Raw genomic sequence first — 18,840 nt, 5'->3', positions numbered from 1 at the left:
GAGAAAGAGGGCATGGGGTTGGGTGTTGCCCTGAGCTGCTGGGTGTGGAGGGTAGGGCCCAGATCAGGTGTGGAAGCAGGTTGCCTCTGGTGGGCTCATCCCAAGGCCCAGGGCAGATCCTCATTCAGGGGACTGAGAGGCTGAACACAGATACCACCCCCATACCCCCTGCCCAGTTTGGAAGGACTGGCATGAAGGGGAAGGGTGGGCTGTGGATGGATGGGACTGGGGTTTTATCCTAGGGCTTCCAGGGAGGTGCTTGGGGTAGGGGAGTTGATGGCTTTGCAGTGGGGCAAGGAGGTACCCTCAAATGTAGGAGGCTCTGACTCGGCTGGACAGGACCTAACGAGGGCCAGAACCTGGAACCTGCGGGGCTGGTCCAGCCAGGCAGGTAGTCGACAGATATTAATTGAACATCTGCTGTGCACTCGACCCGTGCAAGGCACTGGGCAGCCTGCCTGTCTGTGCTGCCCACCTTTGGGGGAAGTTGCTTTGGTGGGGCCAGGAATAATTAAGCCAGCACTTATTCTGGGCAATTCACAGGTACTGGATGTGGCCCAGGGGTCTAATAATCTGACTCATCAGATTCAAGGGCCTCCTTGAGGCTCCAGAGGCTCTCAGTGGTGAGGCCTCCAAGATGAGGCCATCTTGGAGCCTCCCAGCCTGGACCACACCTGACTTGGGGTCTGAGGGCCTAGAGGGAAAAGGATTTGGGGCAGGCCTTGGGGGTCTCGTGCCTCCAGGCATGATGGACGGGTAGCACAGCTGTGTCCTTTTACCCCTAAAGAACTTTCATGTGAGGGGAGCTGCTGGCTGCCAGGCCTGAAGCCGCAGGCAGCAGCCTGGCCCAAACTCTGGCTGAGGAAAGAGGGGCTGGCTGGATCTCACCAGCCTCTTCTAGCAGGGCAGCCAGGCTGAGGTGGGGAGAAGTTACAGGCCTTGAGCCTGGATTTCTTCACAAAAGTTTCTGCCTCTGCAAGGCCTCAGGGGCCCGCTGCGGGTGAGGTGAGGGGGGTTCCCTCAGGTGCTGCCCCAGGGATGCAATGGCCAGAGGCCGAGCCGTGAGCCAGTGAGCTGACTTCTGTTCTTGAGGTGTCTGGGGTCAGGCAGGCTTGGTTTTATTTGTGTTTGAGTGAGTGCTGGGGAGAGATTCCGGGAAATACTGAAGGGATGCTTCTGAGGATGCTTCTGGGAGGACCACCCAGTCCCCGTTTGCTGAGGTAGCCCCTGGTTTTTAGCACTGAAAGTCCCTTGTCCTGGGAAACCCCTAGGTTCCTGGCCCACCTAGATGGTTGGTCACCCTCATCCCCTTTCCTTCCTTTTTCCCCCTCTTCCGCTTCCCTTCCCGGGATGACTTCTCCCGTTTCACAGTAGAAGAGCTGGAGCCCAGAAAAGTTAGCCAACTGACCCAGGAGTTGATCTGCAGTCATGACCAGAGTTTGAGCTCTGAGGGACAGTGGATTTGGGCTTGAATCCCAGTTTCCCCTTGTTCTTGCTTGGGTTTCAGCTCCTTCTCTGTAACGTGGAGCCAGGAGTGATGGGTGGGCCACCTTCCAGATGGCCTTGACCATCTGACCTGTGCCCTCTGCCCCGCAGTTGCTGGTTGAGAAGACGACGGACTCACCGGCGGCCGAATTCTCGCTGGTGGAGGACGTGGCGCTGCACTTCGCCTGCTTGATGGGCCGCCTGAACGAGCAGCGCCTCTTCCAGCCCGACCTGTGCGACGTGGACCTGGTGCTGGTGCCCCAGCGCAGCGTCTTCCCGGCGCACAAGGGTGTGCTGGCCGCCTACAGCCAGTTCTTCCATTCGCTCTTCACCCAGAACAAGCAGCTGCAGCGCGTGGAGCTGTCCCTGGAGGCGCTGGCGCCCGGTGGCCTGCAGCAGATCCTCAACTTCATCTACACGTCCAAGCTGCTGGTCAACGCGGCCAACGTCCACGAGGTGCTCAGCGCCGCCTCGCTGCTGCAGATGGCCGACATCGCCGCATCCTGCCAGGAGCTGCTGGACGCCCGCTCCCTCGGCCCCCCAGGCCCCGGCGCCGTGGCCCTGGCCCAGCCAGCCGCCAGCTGCACCCCGGCTGCTCCACCCTACTACTGCGACATCAAGCAGGAGGCCGACGCCCCAGCCTTGCCCAAGATCTACGCCCGCGAGGGCCCTGACCCCTACTCAGTGCGTGTCGAGGACGGGGCCGGGGCCACAGGTGGCACAGTGCCTGCCACCATCGGGCCGGCCCAGCCCTTCTTCAAGGAGGAGAAGGAGGGCGGCGTCGAGGAGGCTGGCGGGCCCCCGGCCAGCTTGTGCAAGCTAGAGGGTGGGGAGGAGCTGGAGGAAGAGCTTGGGGGTTCTGGCACCTACAGTCGCCGGGAGCAGTCCCAGATCATTGTGGAGGTGAACCTCAACAACCAGACACTGCACGTGTCCACGGGGCCCGAGGGGAAGCCGGGCACTGCCACGGCCCCGGCCACCATGGTGCTGGGCCGGGAGGACGGGCTGCAGAGACACTCGGAGGATGAGGAGGATGACGACGAGGAGGAGGAAGAAGAGGAGGAAGAGGAAGGCGGTGGCAGTGGAGGGGAGGAGGAGGAGGAGGAGGAGGAGGAAGAGGAGGGTGGCAGTCAGGGAGAGGAGGAGGACGAGGAGGAAGAAGGGCACAGCGAGCAGGAGGAGGAAGAGGAAGAGGAAGAGGAAGGGCACAGTGAGCAGGATCAGGAGAGCTCCGACGAGGAAGAGGAGGATGAGGAGGAGGGGGAGGTGGGGCCCAGGCAGGGGTCTGGGCGCCGGAGCAGCCGGGCGGACCCCCCTCCCCACAGTCGCATGGCCACGCGATCTGCCCGGCGCCAGGGCCCCCCTGAGCCTGAGGAGCCCGGGCGGCGGGGTGGGAAGCGGCCAAAGCCACCTGCAGGAGTGGCTTCTGCCCCAGCCAGGGGGCCACAGGCAGCTGATGGGCTGGGGGCCAAGGTGAAGCTGGAGGAGAAGCAGCACCACCCGTGCCAGAAGTGCCCTCGAGTTTTCAACAACCGCTGGTACCTGGAGAAGCACATGAACGTGACCCACAGCCGCATGCAGATCTGCGACCAGTGCGGCAAGCGCTTCCTGCTGGAGAGCGAGCTGCTGCTGCACCGGCAGACGGACTGCGAGCGCAACATCCAGGTGGGCCTCCTGGGGCTGACGGGTAGGGCAGCAGAGGCTATCCGAGGCCACACAGCCATCCAGTGTCCGGTTGCCTGCACTGCCCGACAGTCTGCCGAGACCAGACTTAGCCCCTTGGACAGTGGGACCAGCCCAGGCCCAAGGGTGAGCCAGATAGCTGGGCCCAGGTCCTCAGGGTGGTAAGAGCTCAAATATAATGTCCTGGAGGAGGCGGACAGATCTGGGCTTTGGCACATGGAGCAGTGTGCAGATAGGATTGGAACAAACGGTACCCTTGGCCAGAGGGGAGAGGGGAGCTTGGGTTTGGGATGATGAGAGAGTTGTCTGAGCACGTGAGCCTAGGGGACAGCCAGCTTCGAGGAGGGATGAGTCAGTATTTTAGTAAATCTTTGGGCTGCCGCAAGGCCAGCAGGGCAACAGTATACAGTTGCACAGATTGTGCACCGCACAAAAGCACAGATGAGGGAAGGAGGGGTTTGCCCAGAGGAGGGCACCATTTTCCACTTGCTGCAAAGGCTGAATAGAGCAAGGGGCAGCCGGGTGGGAGGAAACCCCTGCATTCAGCATTTTGGAGATGCCAGCTGGCCTGGGCCTGGGGAAGAGGGACCGGATGAGCAGTTTGGGCAGCGCAGGGGCTGCTGGGGCCGAGCAGGGGAGCTGGGCTGGCTGCCAAGCCTTGGGCCAGCCTGGCCTTTCAGGATGCAGGCAGCGCAGGGCCAGCCAGGCTGGTTTTTACCCTTTCTGGCTGGGAGTGAGGTTGGGGGGCAGTAGGTAGGCGGGTGCTAATTGCCTAAACTAATTTCTAATTGCAGTGCCCTGTGGAGAAAGCGTTACCTGGGGGTTACCTGGTCTCCTGCCCCACCCTCGTGTACCTGTCCTCACTTGCCCACCTGCTAGGCTGCCCTTTGACTCTACCTGCACACACCTGAGCTTGCCTCCTGAAGGGGAAAGACACTTATACCTCTTCCACCCCAGCCATGCTGACCCAATTTCTGCCCGAGCCCTGGCCTGCTGCAGGGATGGGTAGAACAAGGGACCAGGGGAAGAGGAGGAGGGCAGTATGGCCCCCATGGTTCCCATCACCCCTCTCTTGCCTGGTAGGCCCTGGTACCCCCTGTGGTCCCCAACAGCCAGTCCTTTGGAACCCGCCTCCTTGGGTATCTCTATGGTGTCAGGGCATAGGTCCCAGCAGGGGGAGGCAGTGGAGATAACACCTCAGCTCTGCCGAGACCTGTTATCTGGAGGTTTTCTCCATGATCTGTGTAGCCCCCTCACCTGCTGTGGCTCTTCAGCCAGTCATATGTCTCCCTTCTGTAGAGAAACACCTTGTTGAAATGAGCACAGAGGAGGGACTTCCTAGAAGAGGTGACCCCTGATCCTAGTGAGTTCAGGATGAGGCAGGGCCCCAGGCTGCAGCCCTGGCTGGGTAGGTGGGTAAGTGTTCAGGGAGTTACCACCCCCAGCTCTCAGAACATCGCATCTGGCTGGTCCTTGGACATCAAGGCCTCTCTCTCCAGCACAGTTCAGGTGGGGAAACTGAGGCCTAAAGTGGGACAGTGACTTGTCCTAGGTCACATGGTCCTGACCCTGGACCTAAATTCCTCTCCCCCCTGCAGTGTGTGACATGCGGCAAAGCTTTTAAGAAGCTCTGGTCTCTCCACGAGCACAACAAAATCGTGCATGGCTATGCAGAAAAGAAGTTCTCCTGTGAGATTTGCGAGAAGAAGTTCTACACCATGGCTCACGTGCGCAAGCACATGGTCGGTAAGTCTAGGCTGGTGGGGGATGGAGCTTGAGGTCCGAGATGGGCCAGCTGCTGGGTGTGCTGGGAAGCACTTCACATCCAAGGGCAATATGAACGGATGAGAAGGCTCCTCGCAGCTGGGAGGCCTGGGCAGGTTGCAGTGGCGGGTGTGTCTGGACAGGCTCTGGGGCCAGGGCTGCCATGTACAGTTGGGGAGGTTGCACATGGCACAAGAGCTCCCAGACAAGATGGTAGGTGGAGACTAGAATCCAGCTGGCACATTGCGAGCCAGGCTGTGCATCCTGGCACGGGGCTGTGTCCACCGGGAAAAGCAACACCTTTTCCTAAATTGCACAAAGTGCCTTAAGGGCTGACACAGGCCCTGTCTCAACCTGAGGACAGCTGTGCCTTTGACAGGGCTGCAGGCTGCTCTGAATCCAACTCTCCCCCAGGGATCACACCCAGACAGAATAAGGAGGCCCCCAAGTGTGTTGGACCGCTCTGCTGCCTTGGGCATGGTTGTCCCTCCCATTTAGGTGGGCCTGGCTAGGAGTCTGGTGTCCAGGTGACACTCCCTTCTTTGCCTGCTTAGGGCCTGGAGCTCTAGGGAAGGGTAGCCAAGGAGGGCAGTGGGCCCTGGCCAGGCCTTACCCCCTTTCTCTGCTAGACAATGCTGGAGGATTCCAGCATGAACTGACTGGGAGGTGGGACCCTGGGGGCTGGCTCTCAGCCAGGAGTATGCTGGATGACCCAGGATTGGTGTTCCTTTCTGGGCTCAGATTCCCCAGCTCTGAAGGGGACCCTCCCTGTCTCTAATTGCTTCTTCTCAGATCCTCCTTGAAGAGTTTGTTCTGGGGGGAGCACAGGTAACTCCCTCCGGATGGCATGGACCCGAGGCTGAGGCCATCCTCTGTAAAGCCCAGCCACGCTGCAGGCTCAGGGCCATTCTAACCTCTCTTCATGAAGAGGATGCCGAGGCCCACTAAGGCCCACAGTGGCCACTCGGAGCCAGTGGCTGGGCCAGGATTTGAGCCAAGGCCAGTCCCATTTGGAATCCTTTGATCTTTCCACAAAGCTTTGGGAGTGAAGTGGCCTTGGCTGTTTCCCTCAGCCAGAGGCTAAAGAACCGTGAGGGCCTCCACGCTGCTCTGACCAGACAGACCTAGCCTGGAGGGAAGGGGCCGTGCCTGGGAGTCAGTCCAGGTCCTGGGACAGAGGCTGTGGGATAGGCCCCAGGGAAGGTGATGCCCCAGGAGGCAGGACCTGGGCTCACTTTGGGAGGTGATCAGAGGGGCCCCCTGGGAGGAGCTAGACAGGTCCCCCCCTCCCCCCGAGATGTCATGGCCATGGTACCTGCCCTGTGTAGCCCACACAAAGGACATGCCCTTCACCTGCGAGACCTGTGGGAAGTCCTTCAAACGCAGCATGTCTCTCAAGGTGCACTCACTGCAGCACTCCGGGGAGAAGCCATTCAGATGCGAGGTGAGCTCCCTTCTCCTCCTGCCCCAGGCCACCCTAGTGGGGCAGGGATCAGGGGCAGCAGCTGCTTAAAAACCAGGTGGTTGAGGGGACTGGAGTCAGGATGCAGAAAGAGAGGGGCCCATCCTGTCTGTGGTCCCTGCCTCCCACTCCATCCTTACCTGGTTGCACACCTGCCCCTCCCCACTCCCCCTGCCATCCCACCCTAACCCAACCCTGTCATGTTCAGGGTGGGAACTCTGCATGGGCTGGAACCTTGGGGTGGGTTTTCTGGAGAGGTGGAGAGAGAAGCATCTCAGGCAGAAAGATCAGAAGTGGAGCTGCAGGTGGGGATGAGGGGGCCTTCGGACAAGTAGGAAGGATGGAGGGTCTCTGCTTTAAGCATGAGGGCTCCCTCCACTCTGAGGCCTTTCCCCACTTTCTGACCCCCATTCCTGCCTGGGCTCCGCGTGCCCACGGCCTCTCCACTGCCCCACCCAGGAGTACCTCCGCTGGCCTTTGCATCCACACCTTCTTGCCCAGGAGCCCCTACCCAAGTGAGTCCTTCCCAGGGCCCTGAGGTCTGGGGCCAGCACTTCCCTCCCTGAAGGCTTCACCTCCCACCCCCACTCTCAGAACTGCAATGAGCGCTTCCAGTACAAGTACCAGCTGCGGTCACACATGAGCATCCACATCGGCCACAAGCAGTTCATGTGCCAGTGGTGTGGCAAGGACTTCAACATGAAGCAGTACTTTGACGAGCACATGAAGACTCACACAGGTGCGGCTGCCCCACGCGGCGGGGCTCAGCGCTGGCCTCTCTGCCTTCCAGGGTCGGTGAGGCTGGTACAGAACCGCCAGGGTGGGAGGATCCGAGAGTGCCAGGCTCGGGCCCCACTCCGGTTCCCTGGGCGCAGGGAGGCGGGCCGAGGGCTGGGGCGTGGCAGCCAGTGACCCATCCCTACCCACCCCGCCTGCAGGGGAGAAGCCGTACATCTGCGAGATCTGCGGCAAGAGCTTCACCAGCCGGCCCAACATGAAACGGCACCGGCGCACGCACACCGGCGAGAAGCCCTACCCCTGCGACGTGTGCGGCCAGCGCTTCCGCTTCTCCAACATGCTCAAGGCGCACAAGGAGAAGTGCTTCCGCGTCAGCCACCCCCTGGCCGGCGACGGTGCCCCCGCGGCCCCGGGCCTGCCCCCCGCCCCGCCCCAGGCGCTGCCCCTGCTGCCCGGGCTGCCCCAGACCCTGCCGCCCCCGCCGCACCTGCCGCCCCCGCCGCCGCTCTTCCCCACCGCAGCCAGCCCCGGCGGGAGGCTGAACGCCAACAACTAAGCGACTGCGCTGCGGGCCCAGGACCCTCCCCGCCTCCTCGTGGGGCGGGGCCAGCAGCCCCTCCACAGGGGGCTGGACACGCTCTGCTGGAGGCCCCTGAATTGGGGGACAGGGGGGCGGTGCAGGCTGGCAGCCCCCAGAGCGGGCGGAGGACACCTCACTCCCAAGTGCCCCCTTTCAGTGACTCCTTGAAGCCTTTTTTTTTTTCCGAAAGTGAAGGAAAAACTAAAGAGAGGAAACTATTGGCTGCATCCCCCTCCAGGTGAGGGGGTTGCTGGAGGCGCAGGTACAGTGGGGAGGGGCCTGGGGACAGGTGTGACTGGTCACACTGTGGAGGCCCAAGCCAGAGGGGGGTGGCCAGGCCCAGCTAGGGGTCAGCTTCAGTGGCTCATCCCCTCCGCTCCTGGGCCCCCCTAACTTGCCCCTCATTCTGGAGGGTTTGGGGAGGAGTTGGGGACCCAGTGGGGGGGCTGCAGCTATTGAGGCAGGGACTCGAGCCTGGATGCTCAGGAGCATGTTGGGTGGGGGCGCCGAGTGGGGAAGACTGCAGATGCAGCTCTGCACCGGTGGGAGTGGGGTGGGCAGGGGCTGGACCCCAGGCATTTGTTTCCCCTACTCACAACTCTGCCGGCAGGCACAGGGCTCCTCAACCGGCAGGCACAGGGCTCCTCAACCCGTATTGGGCTGCACTGAGGGCCCTGGGTCCTGGAGATGTCCCCAGGAGCCGCTGAGCCTCAGGGTGTTTGTGGGCCAGGCCCTGAGTGGGCAGACAGGCTGGTTCCCACAGCACCAGCTCCCAAGGGGCAGCCCCAGAAAGCCTGCAAATAAGTGGACCCCAGGGGCAGGACCCTAAGGAGGAGGCTTGGGCAAATATTTTAAGGTTTCAAGGTGCTATCAGTGGGGCAGAGGGTGGAGCAGCTGTTCACAGAGCACCTCGTTCCTCACCAGCTGCCCCGGCCGTATATCCCACACTAGAGATGTGTGTCTGTGTCCGTCTCTGCTCCCTGAAGGCAGCACCAGGCCTCACCCACTCCTAAGCCTGGTGACAACCCGCTCCCCGGCTGGTGTCCAGCATCCTTGTCCCTCCTGGGCCTCTGTGCTGGTGGGTGGGGCGAGGAGCCTGCATGATCAGGCCCTGGGGGTTGGGGGTACTGGGGGAGCCCCAGCCTGTGCCCAACGCTTATCCCCACAAGGCCAGCACTAATAGGACATCCTTTTTTTTGTTGTCATTTAACGTCTTTATTCCTGCCTTTAAATGAGGAGGAAGGTTCCATAAGCTACATGTTTCCTAGTTAAGCTCTTTCCTGTTGTGTTTATACAGTTTTGTTTGTTATACTCTTTGCACCTTAAAACCCCATGACCACCCCAACACAACCACCTTCCCAGCATGGCTGGAGTGGGAAGAGGCCTGAGCCCAGGGGGGCAGTGAGGGGGACTGGCCCCATCAGCCCAAGAGCTGAGGGAGTCAGAACCCCTCTGACCTCCTTGTGAGGCCCAGGGCGCTGGGGCAGGGACTGGGGACATTTTAATCATCAATAAACGAAGCACTTTATTCTGTACAGATGTGGGCAGGCCCAAGGAGCCCGAGTGATTTGAGGATTTAGAACCCAAGCCACACCGCCCAGATTGTTCTCTGGGCTCAGAGCGGGCAGTACCCTGAGTTTCGGGGCTGCAGGAGGAACAGTGCAAGCCAGAGCCTACGGACACACCGTCAGGTGCCCCTGCTGTCCCCTGGGGAGAAAAAGTGGGCCCCTCCCCAAGAGAGGAAAGCTCCCTGTCTGGCCCTCAGCTCTGCGGCTCCTTCACCCCAAGGCTGGGGGTTCCAGCCACTTACAGGGTCAGGGCTGTGCCTCTCAGGCTCCTGCTTTACTGTCACTCTTCCCTTGTCCTGCACCCTTGATCTCCGGGCTTCCATGGCGTCCTCAGGGTCCCCTCTCCCTGCTGCCCCCTCCCCCTTGCTATTTCTAACCTCCAGTCCCAGTGCCTGGCAGCTCCTCAGAGCTGGCCCACATTTTCCTAAGAAAAGTGATCTCCCCAGATGGGCTATATGCTGGGACTCCCATGGATTTCCCACCCCGTTGCTGACACCAGGGTCTTCCACAAGGGATGGTGGCCCTGTCACATGCTAGCCTCACTGCAGCCTTAGTGAGCCTGGGGGGCCCTCGCCAGGCTGGGCCTCTGGTCCATGAGGTCAGACTTCGACAAGCAGGAGCTGGAGACGTGTACGGGGGAGCTGGTGCGAGACCTTGTCCAAGGACTTGGGTTCCCTGTTCTTACAGTTCCCTTCTGAGGGCATCAGAGGGGTCCAGACATCAGGCTGGGCACTGGTCCAATGGTCACTGTAGCTGCAGATGGGCATGGCCAACCCCTCTCCTGGGAGGCCTCTGTCCCAGTGGGGACAGGAGCCCTGTGTCCCTGGTGCTAAATGCTTTCTTCCCCTTGGGTGGGTGTTGGTGGGAACTCCTTTCTGGCCAGACCACACGGGTCTGAAGCAATAATGGAACCTCAGCAATGCCAGTATGGATAGTGGGTTCTCATTTTACCAGCTTTTACATTTCCTTTTTATCTTTTGAAACAAATTAACAAGCACCTGGATATCAGAGTGAGGGGAATGGGGCATCACTTACCAGGGCTGGTGGTGGGGATCATCACCTCCCACTGGAGCTCTGCCAGGGGCGTCCCTCTGTCCAGCTGGACTTCTCGATCCATTTGGCCAAGACCTCAAGTCCATACCCTGGGCCTGTCCCCTCCCCAGCTCCCCTTGCACTCCCTGGCCTTGGGCCAGCTCGGGGTGAGAGGCCAGAGTGATGAGGTGGGCCTCAAGCCCCATGACCACAGTTCACGACCAGCCCCTGGGGCTGAGGGCACAGAGCCTGAGCCTCTGACCCTGCTGCCGCGGCCGTCACAGCATCCCTTGCAGGAGGCTCAGTGGTGCAGAACCGTGGTGCCCAGGCATGTGGACCCTTGATGTTTGGTCCTATGTGGCCACCCCACAGCCATAGAGCGCATGGGGACAGCAGGAGGGTGAGGAGAAGAGTGAAGGGGAATAAAGGCAGTACCACTGTCCATGGCCCAGCTTCTTCTTTACCCGGTGCCGCCCTATTGGCTGAAAAGACCAGAGCAACAGCAGTGACCCGACAACTCGGCCACAGACCGCACAGACACCTGTGCCCCTAGCGTCTGCAGACCCCACCTCCCTCCTTCCCTTGAGGATGGGCTGGGCTCCTGGGCAACATCCCAGAGCCAGGAGCTGAGGCAAGAGCAGGGGTGCACCCCGCCCCAAATGTGCTGGGTCCTGGGCCAGGTGCAGAAGGGGCTTGAGACAGGTTGAAGCACCAAAAGTTGTGCACACCAGAGGCCAGGGCCCTGGGACAGCAGGGACTAGGCCCTCCCATTCCCATGCTCAGCACTGGGGATGCTGTGATGAGCAGTAAGGACTCACCCTTCCCTCGGCAGGCAGCAGGGGGTAGGTCTGAAGGAGCCCGATGTCAGCACCTGGGAGGATGTCTCAGGTGGAAGACAGGGAGTGGTCTCGGAGACAGGGGCAGGCGGCTCTCCCTGGAGACCTCTGAGGATTATTCCGCTGGAGCGCTGGCTCTGTGCCGGACGGAACTCTGGGTGAAGGAGGCCCCTGTGCCCTGTGTATGTGGCACTTGGTCCCAGATACCTGGAGAGGAGGCTGATGGGTAGGTTCACTAACTGGCCAGAAAAAAAGTGCAGGCCGCCAAGATGTGGACGTGACATTGCCTTCCACACAGTCATACTTCTCTGAAGGGAACAGGGGCTCACTCAGGTAACCCTAAAAATGAAGCTCGATGACAGGCCTGTGGGCACGGCTGCTTGGGGTGGGAGGCAGGTTCTGCTTCTGTGTTTCCACTCTCCTCCCCATCCGTCTGCCCTGCCTCGCCACACATTCCCTTCCCTTCAGCCCCACCACACTGCCCTCATTCTCCAGTGTTCCCATCCTCACCTTCCAGATTCTTGGGCACCTGTCACGTCTGGGCAGGAGTCAGAGGCCGCTGGGTGGCTGGAGGCTGTGGCTGGCGGGCACCATGGCTGACATCTCTGAAGCACTCACTCTCCCCGAGTCTTGCTCTTTGGGACCAAGCACCTCACTAACACTCACGCCCTGGGGCCTGGGTCAGAGCAGCGCCAGCCTGCAGGAGAAAGCTGGGCTTTCTTTTCCTCAAAAGCACAGTAGGTGTCAGTGAGATAAGAAAAGGACACAGCCCTGGCTCAGCAGTGCCCTTGGGGCTGCCCCCCAATTATGGGGCTTTCTAGAGCCATGACTGGTGAACAAGTCAGCGTAAGCTGTGTTCTGCTCCTGTAACAAACCACCTCTAAACCTCGGTGGCTCCACTCTCCATGTGGTGGCTCCGAATTGCAGGCTGCTCTGACCTTCTGTCATCTCTGTATTGACACAGATTTTCTCACTGATGTAGCTCTTGTGTGTTGGCAACACTTTACAATCCCTCCTCAGCCCACAATCTTTGTGGTGGCTGAGGACCTGAGGAAACAGAGGCTCAGAGAGGTCAAGTAATTTGTACATGGCCAGAAAGTATGGGAGTCAGGATTCAAACCCAAGTGTGTCTGGTTCCTAAGCCACTGAACAATGCCACCTCCGCACATTCGACTTCTCTGTGTCCCTTCCACTCAGCAGAGTTGGGCACTCGGTGGTGTCCAGGAGAGCATGGCAGTGGATGGTGAACCAGGGCTATTGGTTACAAACAACAGACCCTCCTCGAGTTAACTGAAGCAGAAGATACTTTAATGGGGTGACTGAGCTGGGAACAAACCCAAATCTCCCTGCAGGACTTGCCCCAGGGGAGGTTTGGCTGCCACCCCAGCTGGGAACTAGTGATACTGAGGACTGAACTCTAGCAGCTCTGTCCCTACTGTCCGCCAAAGCTGGACATCCCCTCTGCCACCCTCAGCAGAACACTGGAGTCTGTGTGGTGCCCACTTCCTTGCTTTTCTTTGCTCTGAATCAGTCTCACCTGGTGTGCCTAGCTGGCACATCCAGGTCACAGATCTATATCCTAGCTGCAAGGGAGGCTGGGAGAGCTCGTCTAGGTTGGAGGGACTCACGATCAGAAAAAGGCTGTCTAAACGCGCTGGGTGGCCGCAAAATGTTCACAAATACACACAGTCTAGCCCGACTGCCCAACAGCAATGCGCCCTCCTCCTCACAACAAGAACAACAAAGTGTGCTTGACAACCTCCCTCATACAAATAAAAAACGCATTCCCATTTTCCATCCTCTTCCCAACGCGAGCAACGTCACTTCTCATTGCTGACTGCGTCTAGCCCCAAAGCCAACATCTACAGTGAGAGCTGCTCTCTTCCGGTTCAGCAGTGGTCCTGTTCTGGTGCTCTGACACGTGTGGGCTGTCTTGTAAATGTAACCATCACCAACCAGACCCTTTACAGAATAGAAGGGGAATGTGGGCCGGGGGAGAAAACTAGGTAAAATATTTGCATATATATATATATATGCAAATATTTATAAAAAACTGAATCACTATGTTGTACACTAGAAATTAACACACTATAAACTGACCATACTTCAATTTTCTAAAAATGTAAGGGTTTAGGGGAAAAAATGACCCAGTAAGTTGGCAAAAAAAAAAAAAAAAAAAAAGCATATATCTTACCCAGCAAGGAAGATGCTCCCATGCCATTCAGCCACTGGTGACGAGGTCAAGACGGTGTTGATGTCGTCTTCCTGCTCTCCCCTTTGACGCTCTCCTGACCACAGCCAGCACCCCGGAGGGTCACAGAACTCACCCCAAGGGCGCCTCGAGTCTGCAGTCTTGCAGGATAGGTGCCCTTCGTGGTCCTGTATGGGGTTGCTCTCGTCACCCACTTTTTTTTCGATTTTTTCACTGAGGTGAAATTCATATGACATAGAATTAATCACTTTACAGTGAACATTAATGACATTAAACATTAAGTGACATTAGCCACATTTAGTGCATTCACAATGTTGTGTAACCGCCACCTCTATCTAGTTCCAAAACACTTTCATCCCCCACAAAAGGAAACCTCACAGCCAGTAAGCAGTTGCTCTCCTTTACCACCCCCAACCGCACACCCAGGCCCTTGGAAACGACCAATGTGTGTTCCGTCCCTATGGATTTACCTAGTTCTGGGTATTTCATATGAATGGAATTACACAGTTTATATCCCTTTTGTACCCGACTTTTCTCACTTAGCATAGTGTTTTTGAGGTTTCTCCACGTTGTAGCATGTACTGTTAGTTTGTTTCTTTTTATGGCTGAATAATAGATTCCGCTGTCTTTTATCTCTCAGTATGAGCAACAGGAATCACCCAAGAGGATCCCATGTTCCAGATGTGCATCCCTCCTCCACGTGGCACCAGCCAGACTTCTTGAAGACCAGGACCAAGCACCCTAGTCCACACAAGACTCTCCCTTTTGCCCGTTCTTCCAGGAGCTCAGACACCCAAATCAAATGGCCAAGTGGCGGTCTTGGCTTCCATCTGCATGAAAATATAATGTGTGCCCATGAAAACCATCCTTCCTTGGCTACTAAGATCTCTCAATCCGCAGAGCCCAAAACGCAAGAAGCAGCAGCAAAGTTCTGCCAGTGAGCAGAACTAGAGGAGAAGGGGGTCCCTCTCCCGCCCCCATCCTGGTTCTGGGACCCAGGGATCCTGAGAGAAACAAAGCCACATGCAATCTGGGCACAGGCTTAGAGTGCAGATTGCATCCAGCAGGCAACTCCCCAACCTTGCAAGGCAGAGTCTCTAGGCTGGTGTCATAACTGATTCCTCCCTAGACAACGTCACCCTCCCACAGCATCGGCTCCTCCTGGACGATGAGGAAGACCAGTGCACGCTGTAAGCAACAGCCCGACGCCACACAGTGCTGTTTTCTATAGATCCTTTGAAAATATCAATTTTTTTAAATTGAAGTTTTACTTGGGCAGAGTTGAAGCAGCCAAATATTTCTAGAAGTTTTTGTTTTTGTTTTAGCAAAAAACAGTCCCCTGCACCTCCTCCTTTCCAGCTCCCAATAGGCAAGCAGTTCCAATTCAGTTGGTATTTTTGGTGTTTTCATACCAGAAAAACACCTCCAACACCACTTCCCGATTTTTTCATTTCTAGGCATCAGCTATTGATGTATTTCTTCAACACTCTCATCACACACACAGACACAAACACTACACACACAGTTTCCTGTCCTCCTCCCAGCAGGGTTATATTATTATTTGAGGTTACAGTAATATTTCATGTATATATGATCATAGTTATAATTACATATACACGAACTATTACACTGATCTCAACCAAGCCATATAATAGAATATGATTCCACTTCCCTTCTTGCACAACTTTTTACTTTTGTCTCTTGTTAAACATGATTTACTTCAGTTTCTCTGTGCTTGTCACTGCTGCGTACCCAAACTCTCTGTCATAAATGCAGTTCTCCTTCCAGTACGTGCAAACACAGAGCCACCCAGTGTCTCCTGGCAGGGGAGGTGGGTCTCAGGCAAGCTGCGGGAGGAGAGCTCTTCCCTGGCTGTTTCTTGTTACTGGGCTCCTGATGAACCCCCCTTGCTGGTGATGCTGGCTTTGCCCAGTGTTGCTGGAGGGACTCCCGTTCAATTTGCAAGAGGAATGAGCCCACCCGAGCTATCTTCTGTTGCTAGGGTGGCCTCAGGAGACAGCAGGCCTGGGTCATCTTTTTTTGTGCGAGACGGGGTGTGTAAGACGTCCTGCCACTGCACTGTTCCTTCATCTGAGGGTCCCAACCCAATTCATCACTCTTTTCCCACCTTTCGGACTTGTCCTTTGATTGCCTCTTGCATTATTTCCAGGGTTTATAGTTGCTCTTAACAGGAAGGAAGATGGAATAAAGAGTCCCATATTGTCTAGGCCAGAAGTCATCTTTTCAATCATTTTTTTTTTTAAAGTAGAGCACCAAAAAGCTCATTGGAAACTCACCATGAGTGAAGTGACTCATTAACTGGAGGGCTCACTGTACAAAGATCTGACCAGATCGTTTCTTTGAGGCCCTCAGTTATTGATACCACTTTTTTTTTTTTTTTTAAATTCTTGGGCTGTCGGATGCCAGGAAAGCTGGGAGCATAAGTTCTGGTTTCAACCCTGGGGGAGGACTGTGATGTCCCAAGCACAGGAAGACTATTTAGGAGACAGATGTGAGTAGACCACCAAGTGTGACAAATGTCGGCCACATGAGGACATACAGCCTGGCTACTCAAGCAAATACTCGGCAGCCAAGTCACTTTCCAGAACCTTCGCCGGCTGGGCCTGCTCCCGCAGGGAGGGCAGCACACCTTGAGGGGTTTCTTGGCACGTTTGCAAGGTGTTCGCCGACCTTGGCAAAATGAGTGTAAATATTCTCCACAATTTCAGTAGGTATTTCTCCTAAATAAACCTTATGATGTGCCAAGATCCCTAAGAAGGCAGAACCCGAGTAGACTACCTGGATGAAGCTCAAAATAATGATCTGAGTCAAAGAAGTCAGAAAAACACCAAGGAAAAAGAGAACCTCCTGTGTAATTTTGCTTGTAGAAAACTTTAGAAAATGCAAATGAATTACAGTGACAGCAGATTAGAGTGTGGAGGCTGTGGGTATTATGGGGAGAGATGAGGGAAGGATTAAAAAAAGGGCACGAGGAAACCTGCGGGTGATGGATACGCTGCCTACCTTGACTATGGTGGTACCTACGTCAAAATTTATCAGATTGCTCACTTTAAATATGTACAGTTTACTGTGTTATTTATGCCTCAACAAAGGGTTTAAAAAATATGGTAGGACTGATCCCTATTTGCTGGTCATCTAAATTTCAGTTTCTGTAAAATGGGGAAAATGATACCAACCTCATAATTTGGGTGTGAAGATTCAAAGAGTAAAGATTAAAAGGATGCAGGGGGAGGGTATAGCTCAAGCGGCAGAGTGCATGCTTAGCATGTAGGAGGTCCTGGGTTCAAGCCCCAGTACCTCCTCTAAAAATAAATAAATAAACCGAATTACCTCCCCCCTCAAAAAATATAAATAAATAAAAATAGAAGATTAAAAGGATGAAATGAGATGACAGTTTCCTCTGATTCAACCCTCATCTGATCCCTGGGCATGTCCTGGGATGATAACAGACTGGGTGAGGCAGAGATGACACAGGACTGGCCATGACTTGATGACTTGAAATGGGGTGCTGGGTATGTGGAAGGTCAGTACATTATTCTTTCCCTGCAAATGTTTTTGTTTCCCATAATTATAATTAAATAAACACTGGCTCCCCGTTTCACTGAGTGGAAAAAACTGAAGTCTGTACACTGGCCAGACATAATCCCGAACTTACCTCTCTGCCCTTATCTCCTCCTACTCACCTCCTCGGTCATCACTCACTGGCCTCTTTCTAGTCCCTGGAACATGCCTCACGGCCTTTGTTCAAGCTGTTCCCCTCGGAATCCTCCTCTACCATCGCTTGAACCTGCTCAGATATAGTCCTCTCAGTGAGTCCATCCTGACTCTCCCATTGAAAATTGTTACCACCTCCCCACCATCACCTCCCAGGTCCCTTCCCAGCTACTTGTTACATAGCAGTTATCATCTGATGCCTTGTACAACTACTTATTTGTTGCTGTTCCCCTCTCCCAGATGAAGGGAAGCTCCAAAAAGACAGGAATTCTTGCCTGATGTGTTCACTGCTGAAGCCTCAACATTTAGTACAGGGCTCAGTAGGTTCTCGATGAATGGGTGAGCCACATATAAACATTCTAGTGGAACGTCTGGTAGGAAGCGAGCATCAGGGGCTTCATCATAATCTAAAAATACGCCACTGAGTCATCTGATAAATATAAGTTAATTGTTCACTCAGTACCTTCTGTCCTGGTCTTTGGAAAATGAGACTGTGACTGCTGGACATTTTTTTTGTTATTTGCAGGAAGCAGCAAGGTAGGGAGGGATTCCCACAGTCTTTGGAGGTGGGCAGGTCTGCTTTGAATCCTGGCTCAGCCACTTCCAGCTGTGTGACTTGGCCAAGTTGCTGAGCCTCTCAGAACCTGGTCTCCTCACTGATGGTGCTAATTGGAAATGCCATGCCATCCAGGGCCAGGCCAGGACAGAAGCCCTTGGGTGAGCCTTTGTCCTTTCCACAAGATGGACAGGACCACCTCCAGGAACTGCCCGGGTGCTGTGCCCCTCTGGGACCTGCTCATAGGGACCAAGCAATGGTTGAAAGAACTGATCAGGAGGGACAGGCAGTGACATTGCTGAAATCACAAAAGGGGAGGTGACTCAGTCCTGGCCAGCCTGAGGCCCCCTCTCCAATCCCTCCGCACCCCCCCCCCAGGTCTGAGGTTATAAACAAGTGACTCAGAGGGGTGATGGGAGAATGCCCCATAACAGTTCACATCGGTGTCTCGGGGGCTAAATTTAACCCACAGCTGCAGCCTCTGGCACTTTGGGAACAAGTTAATCTTGGTGGCTGAGGCTGGTGTGTGTATGCGTGTATGTGTGGAGTGGGGGAGGGTGGTCAGGAGTCCAGAGCAGGGTGGGCATAGGACTGGCTATCCTGAGCCTCTCCCCTGACCCCTTAGGTGCTAGACAGGGTGCTGGGGCCCCAAGGCCAGGCAGGCTCAGGCCAAGCTTCATATGACCGAGAACTAAGCACAGACAGCTAACTGGGAATATTCAACTCTGAGTGTTACTTTTTTGTGTTGGTTTTTTGATCCCTGGGGGTTTAAACACCTAGAACACCAGGAACACAGAACCTCAGTGCTTCCAAACCTCAGCAGAACTGAACTGAGGTCCTTCGAATCGAACTCGCCCATCTCCTCACCGTGCAGGAAGGGAAACTGAGGCTCGGAAGAGTGATCTGGCCTGCCCAGGCCCCACAGGCAAGAGGTGACCTTGTTTACACAAGGCGCCTTCTTGATATCTTGCATAGTCCAAGGAGGGTCTCAGAGCTGGGGCAGAAAGGGGGAAAAGTCTTCCCATTTTATTTATTTATTTATTTAAAAATATTTTTTAAATTTTAATTACTTTGTTCACTTTTTTAATTTCATTTTTGGTGGGGGTGTTGATTAATTTTATTTATTTATTTTTAGAGGAAGTACTGGGGATTGAACCCAGGACCTCATGAATGCTAAGCACACACTCTA

The 18,840-nt window shown here is 55.8% G+C and overlaps 1 protein-coding gene and 1 long non-coding RNA gene across 4 annotated transcripts in view; one reads left to right on the top strand and one right to left on the bottom strand.

The window, feature by feature from the left end:
* Positions 1–10,754, top strand: part of ZBTB47 (zinc finger and BTB domain containing 47) — a 13,649-nt gene extending 2,895 nt beyond the window's left edge. For 2 of the 3 annotated variants that reach the window (XM_074345139.1, XM_045509797.2), the window contains exons 2-6: positions 1,597–3,150; positions 4,767–4,914; positions 6,261–6,376; positions 6,989–7,133; positions 7,333–9,247. In XM_074345139.1, the coding sequence (XP_074201240.1) occupies positions 1,678–3,150; positions 4,767–4,914; positions 6,261–6,376; positions 6,989–7,133; positions 7,333–7,688 (2,238 nt within the window). In that variant the 5' untranslated portion in view covers positions 1,597–1,677 and the 3' untranslated portion in view covers positions 7,689–9,247. The other variant, XR_012500055.1, reaches the window with a different exon arrangement.
* On the bottom strand, positions 9,212–18,771 carry LOC141573792 (uncharacterized). The gene is made up of 2 exons (XR_012500057.1): positions 11,131–18,771; positions 9,212–10,794 (listed from the first exon to the last, which is right to left on the bottom strand). It is a non-coding gene; the product is annotated as an uncharacterized LOC141573792 (long non-coding RNA).
* Between the last annotated feature and the right edge of the window lie 69 nt (positions 18,772–18,840).

Source organism: Camelus bactrianus, chromosome 17 (assembly GCF_048773025.1).
Source record: "Camelus bactrianus isolate YW-2024 breed Bactrian camel chromosome 17, ASM4877302v1, whole genome shotgun sequence".
In the NCBI taxonomy this organism is placed as follows: Eukaryota; Metazoa; Chordata; class Mammalia; order Artiodactyla; family Camelidae; genus Camelus; species Camelus bactrianus.
The sequence above is the reverse complement of the archived record's forward strand: the minus strand, read 5'-3'. Positions and strand labels throughout refer to the sequence as shown.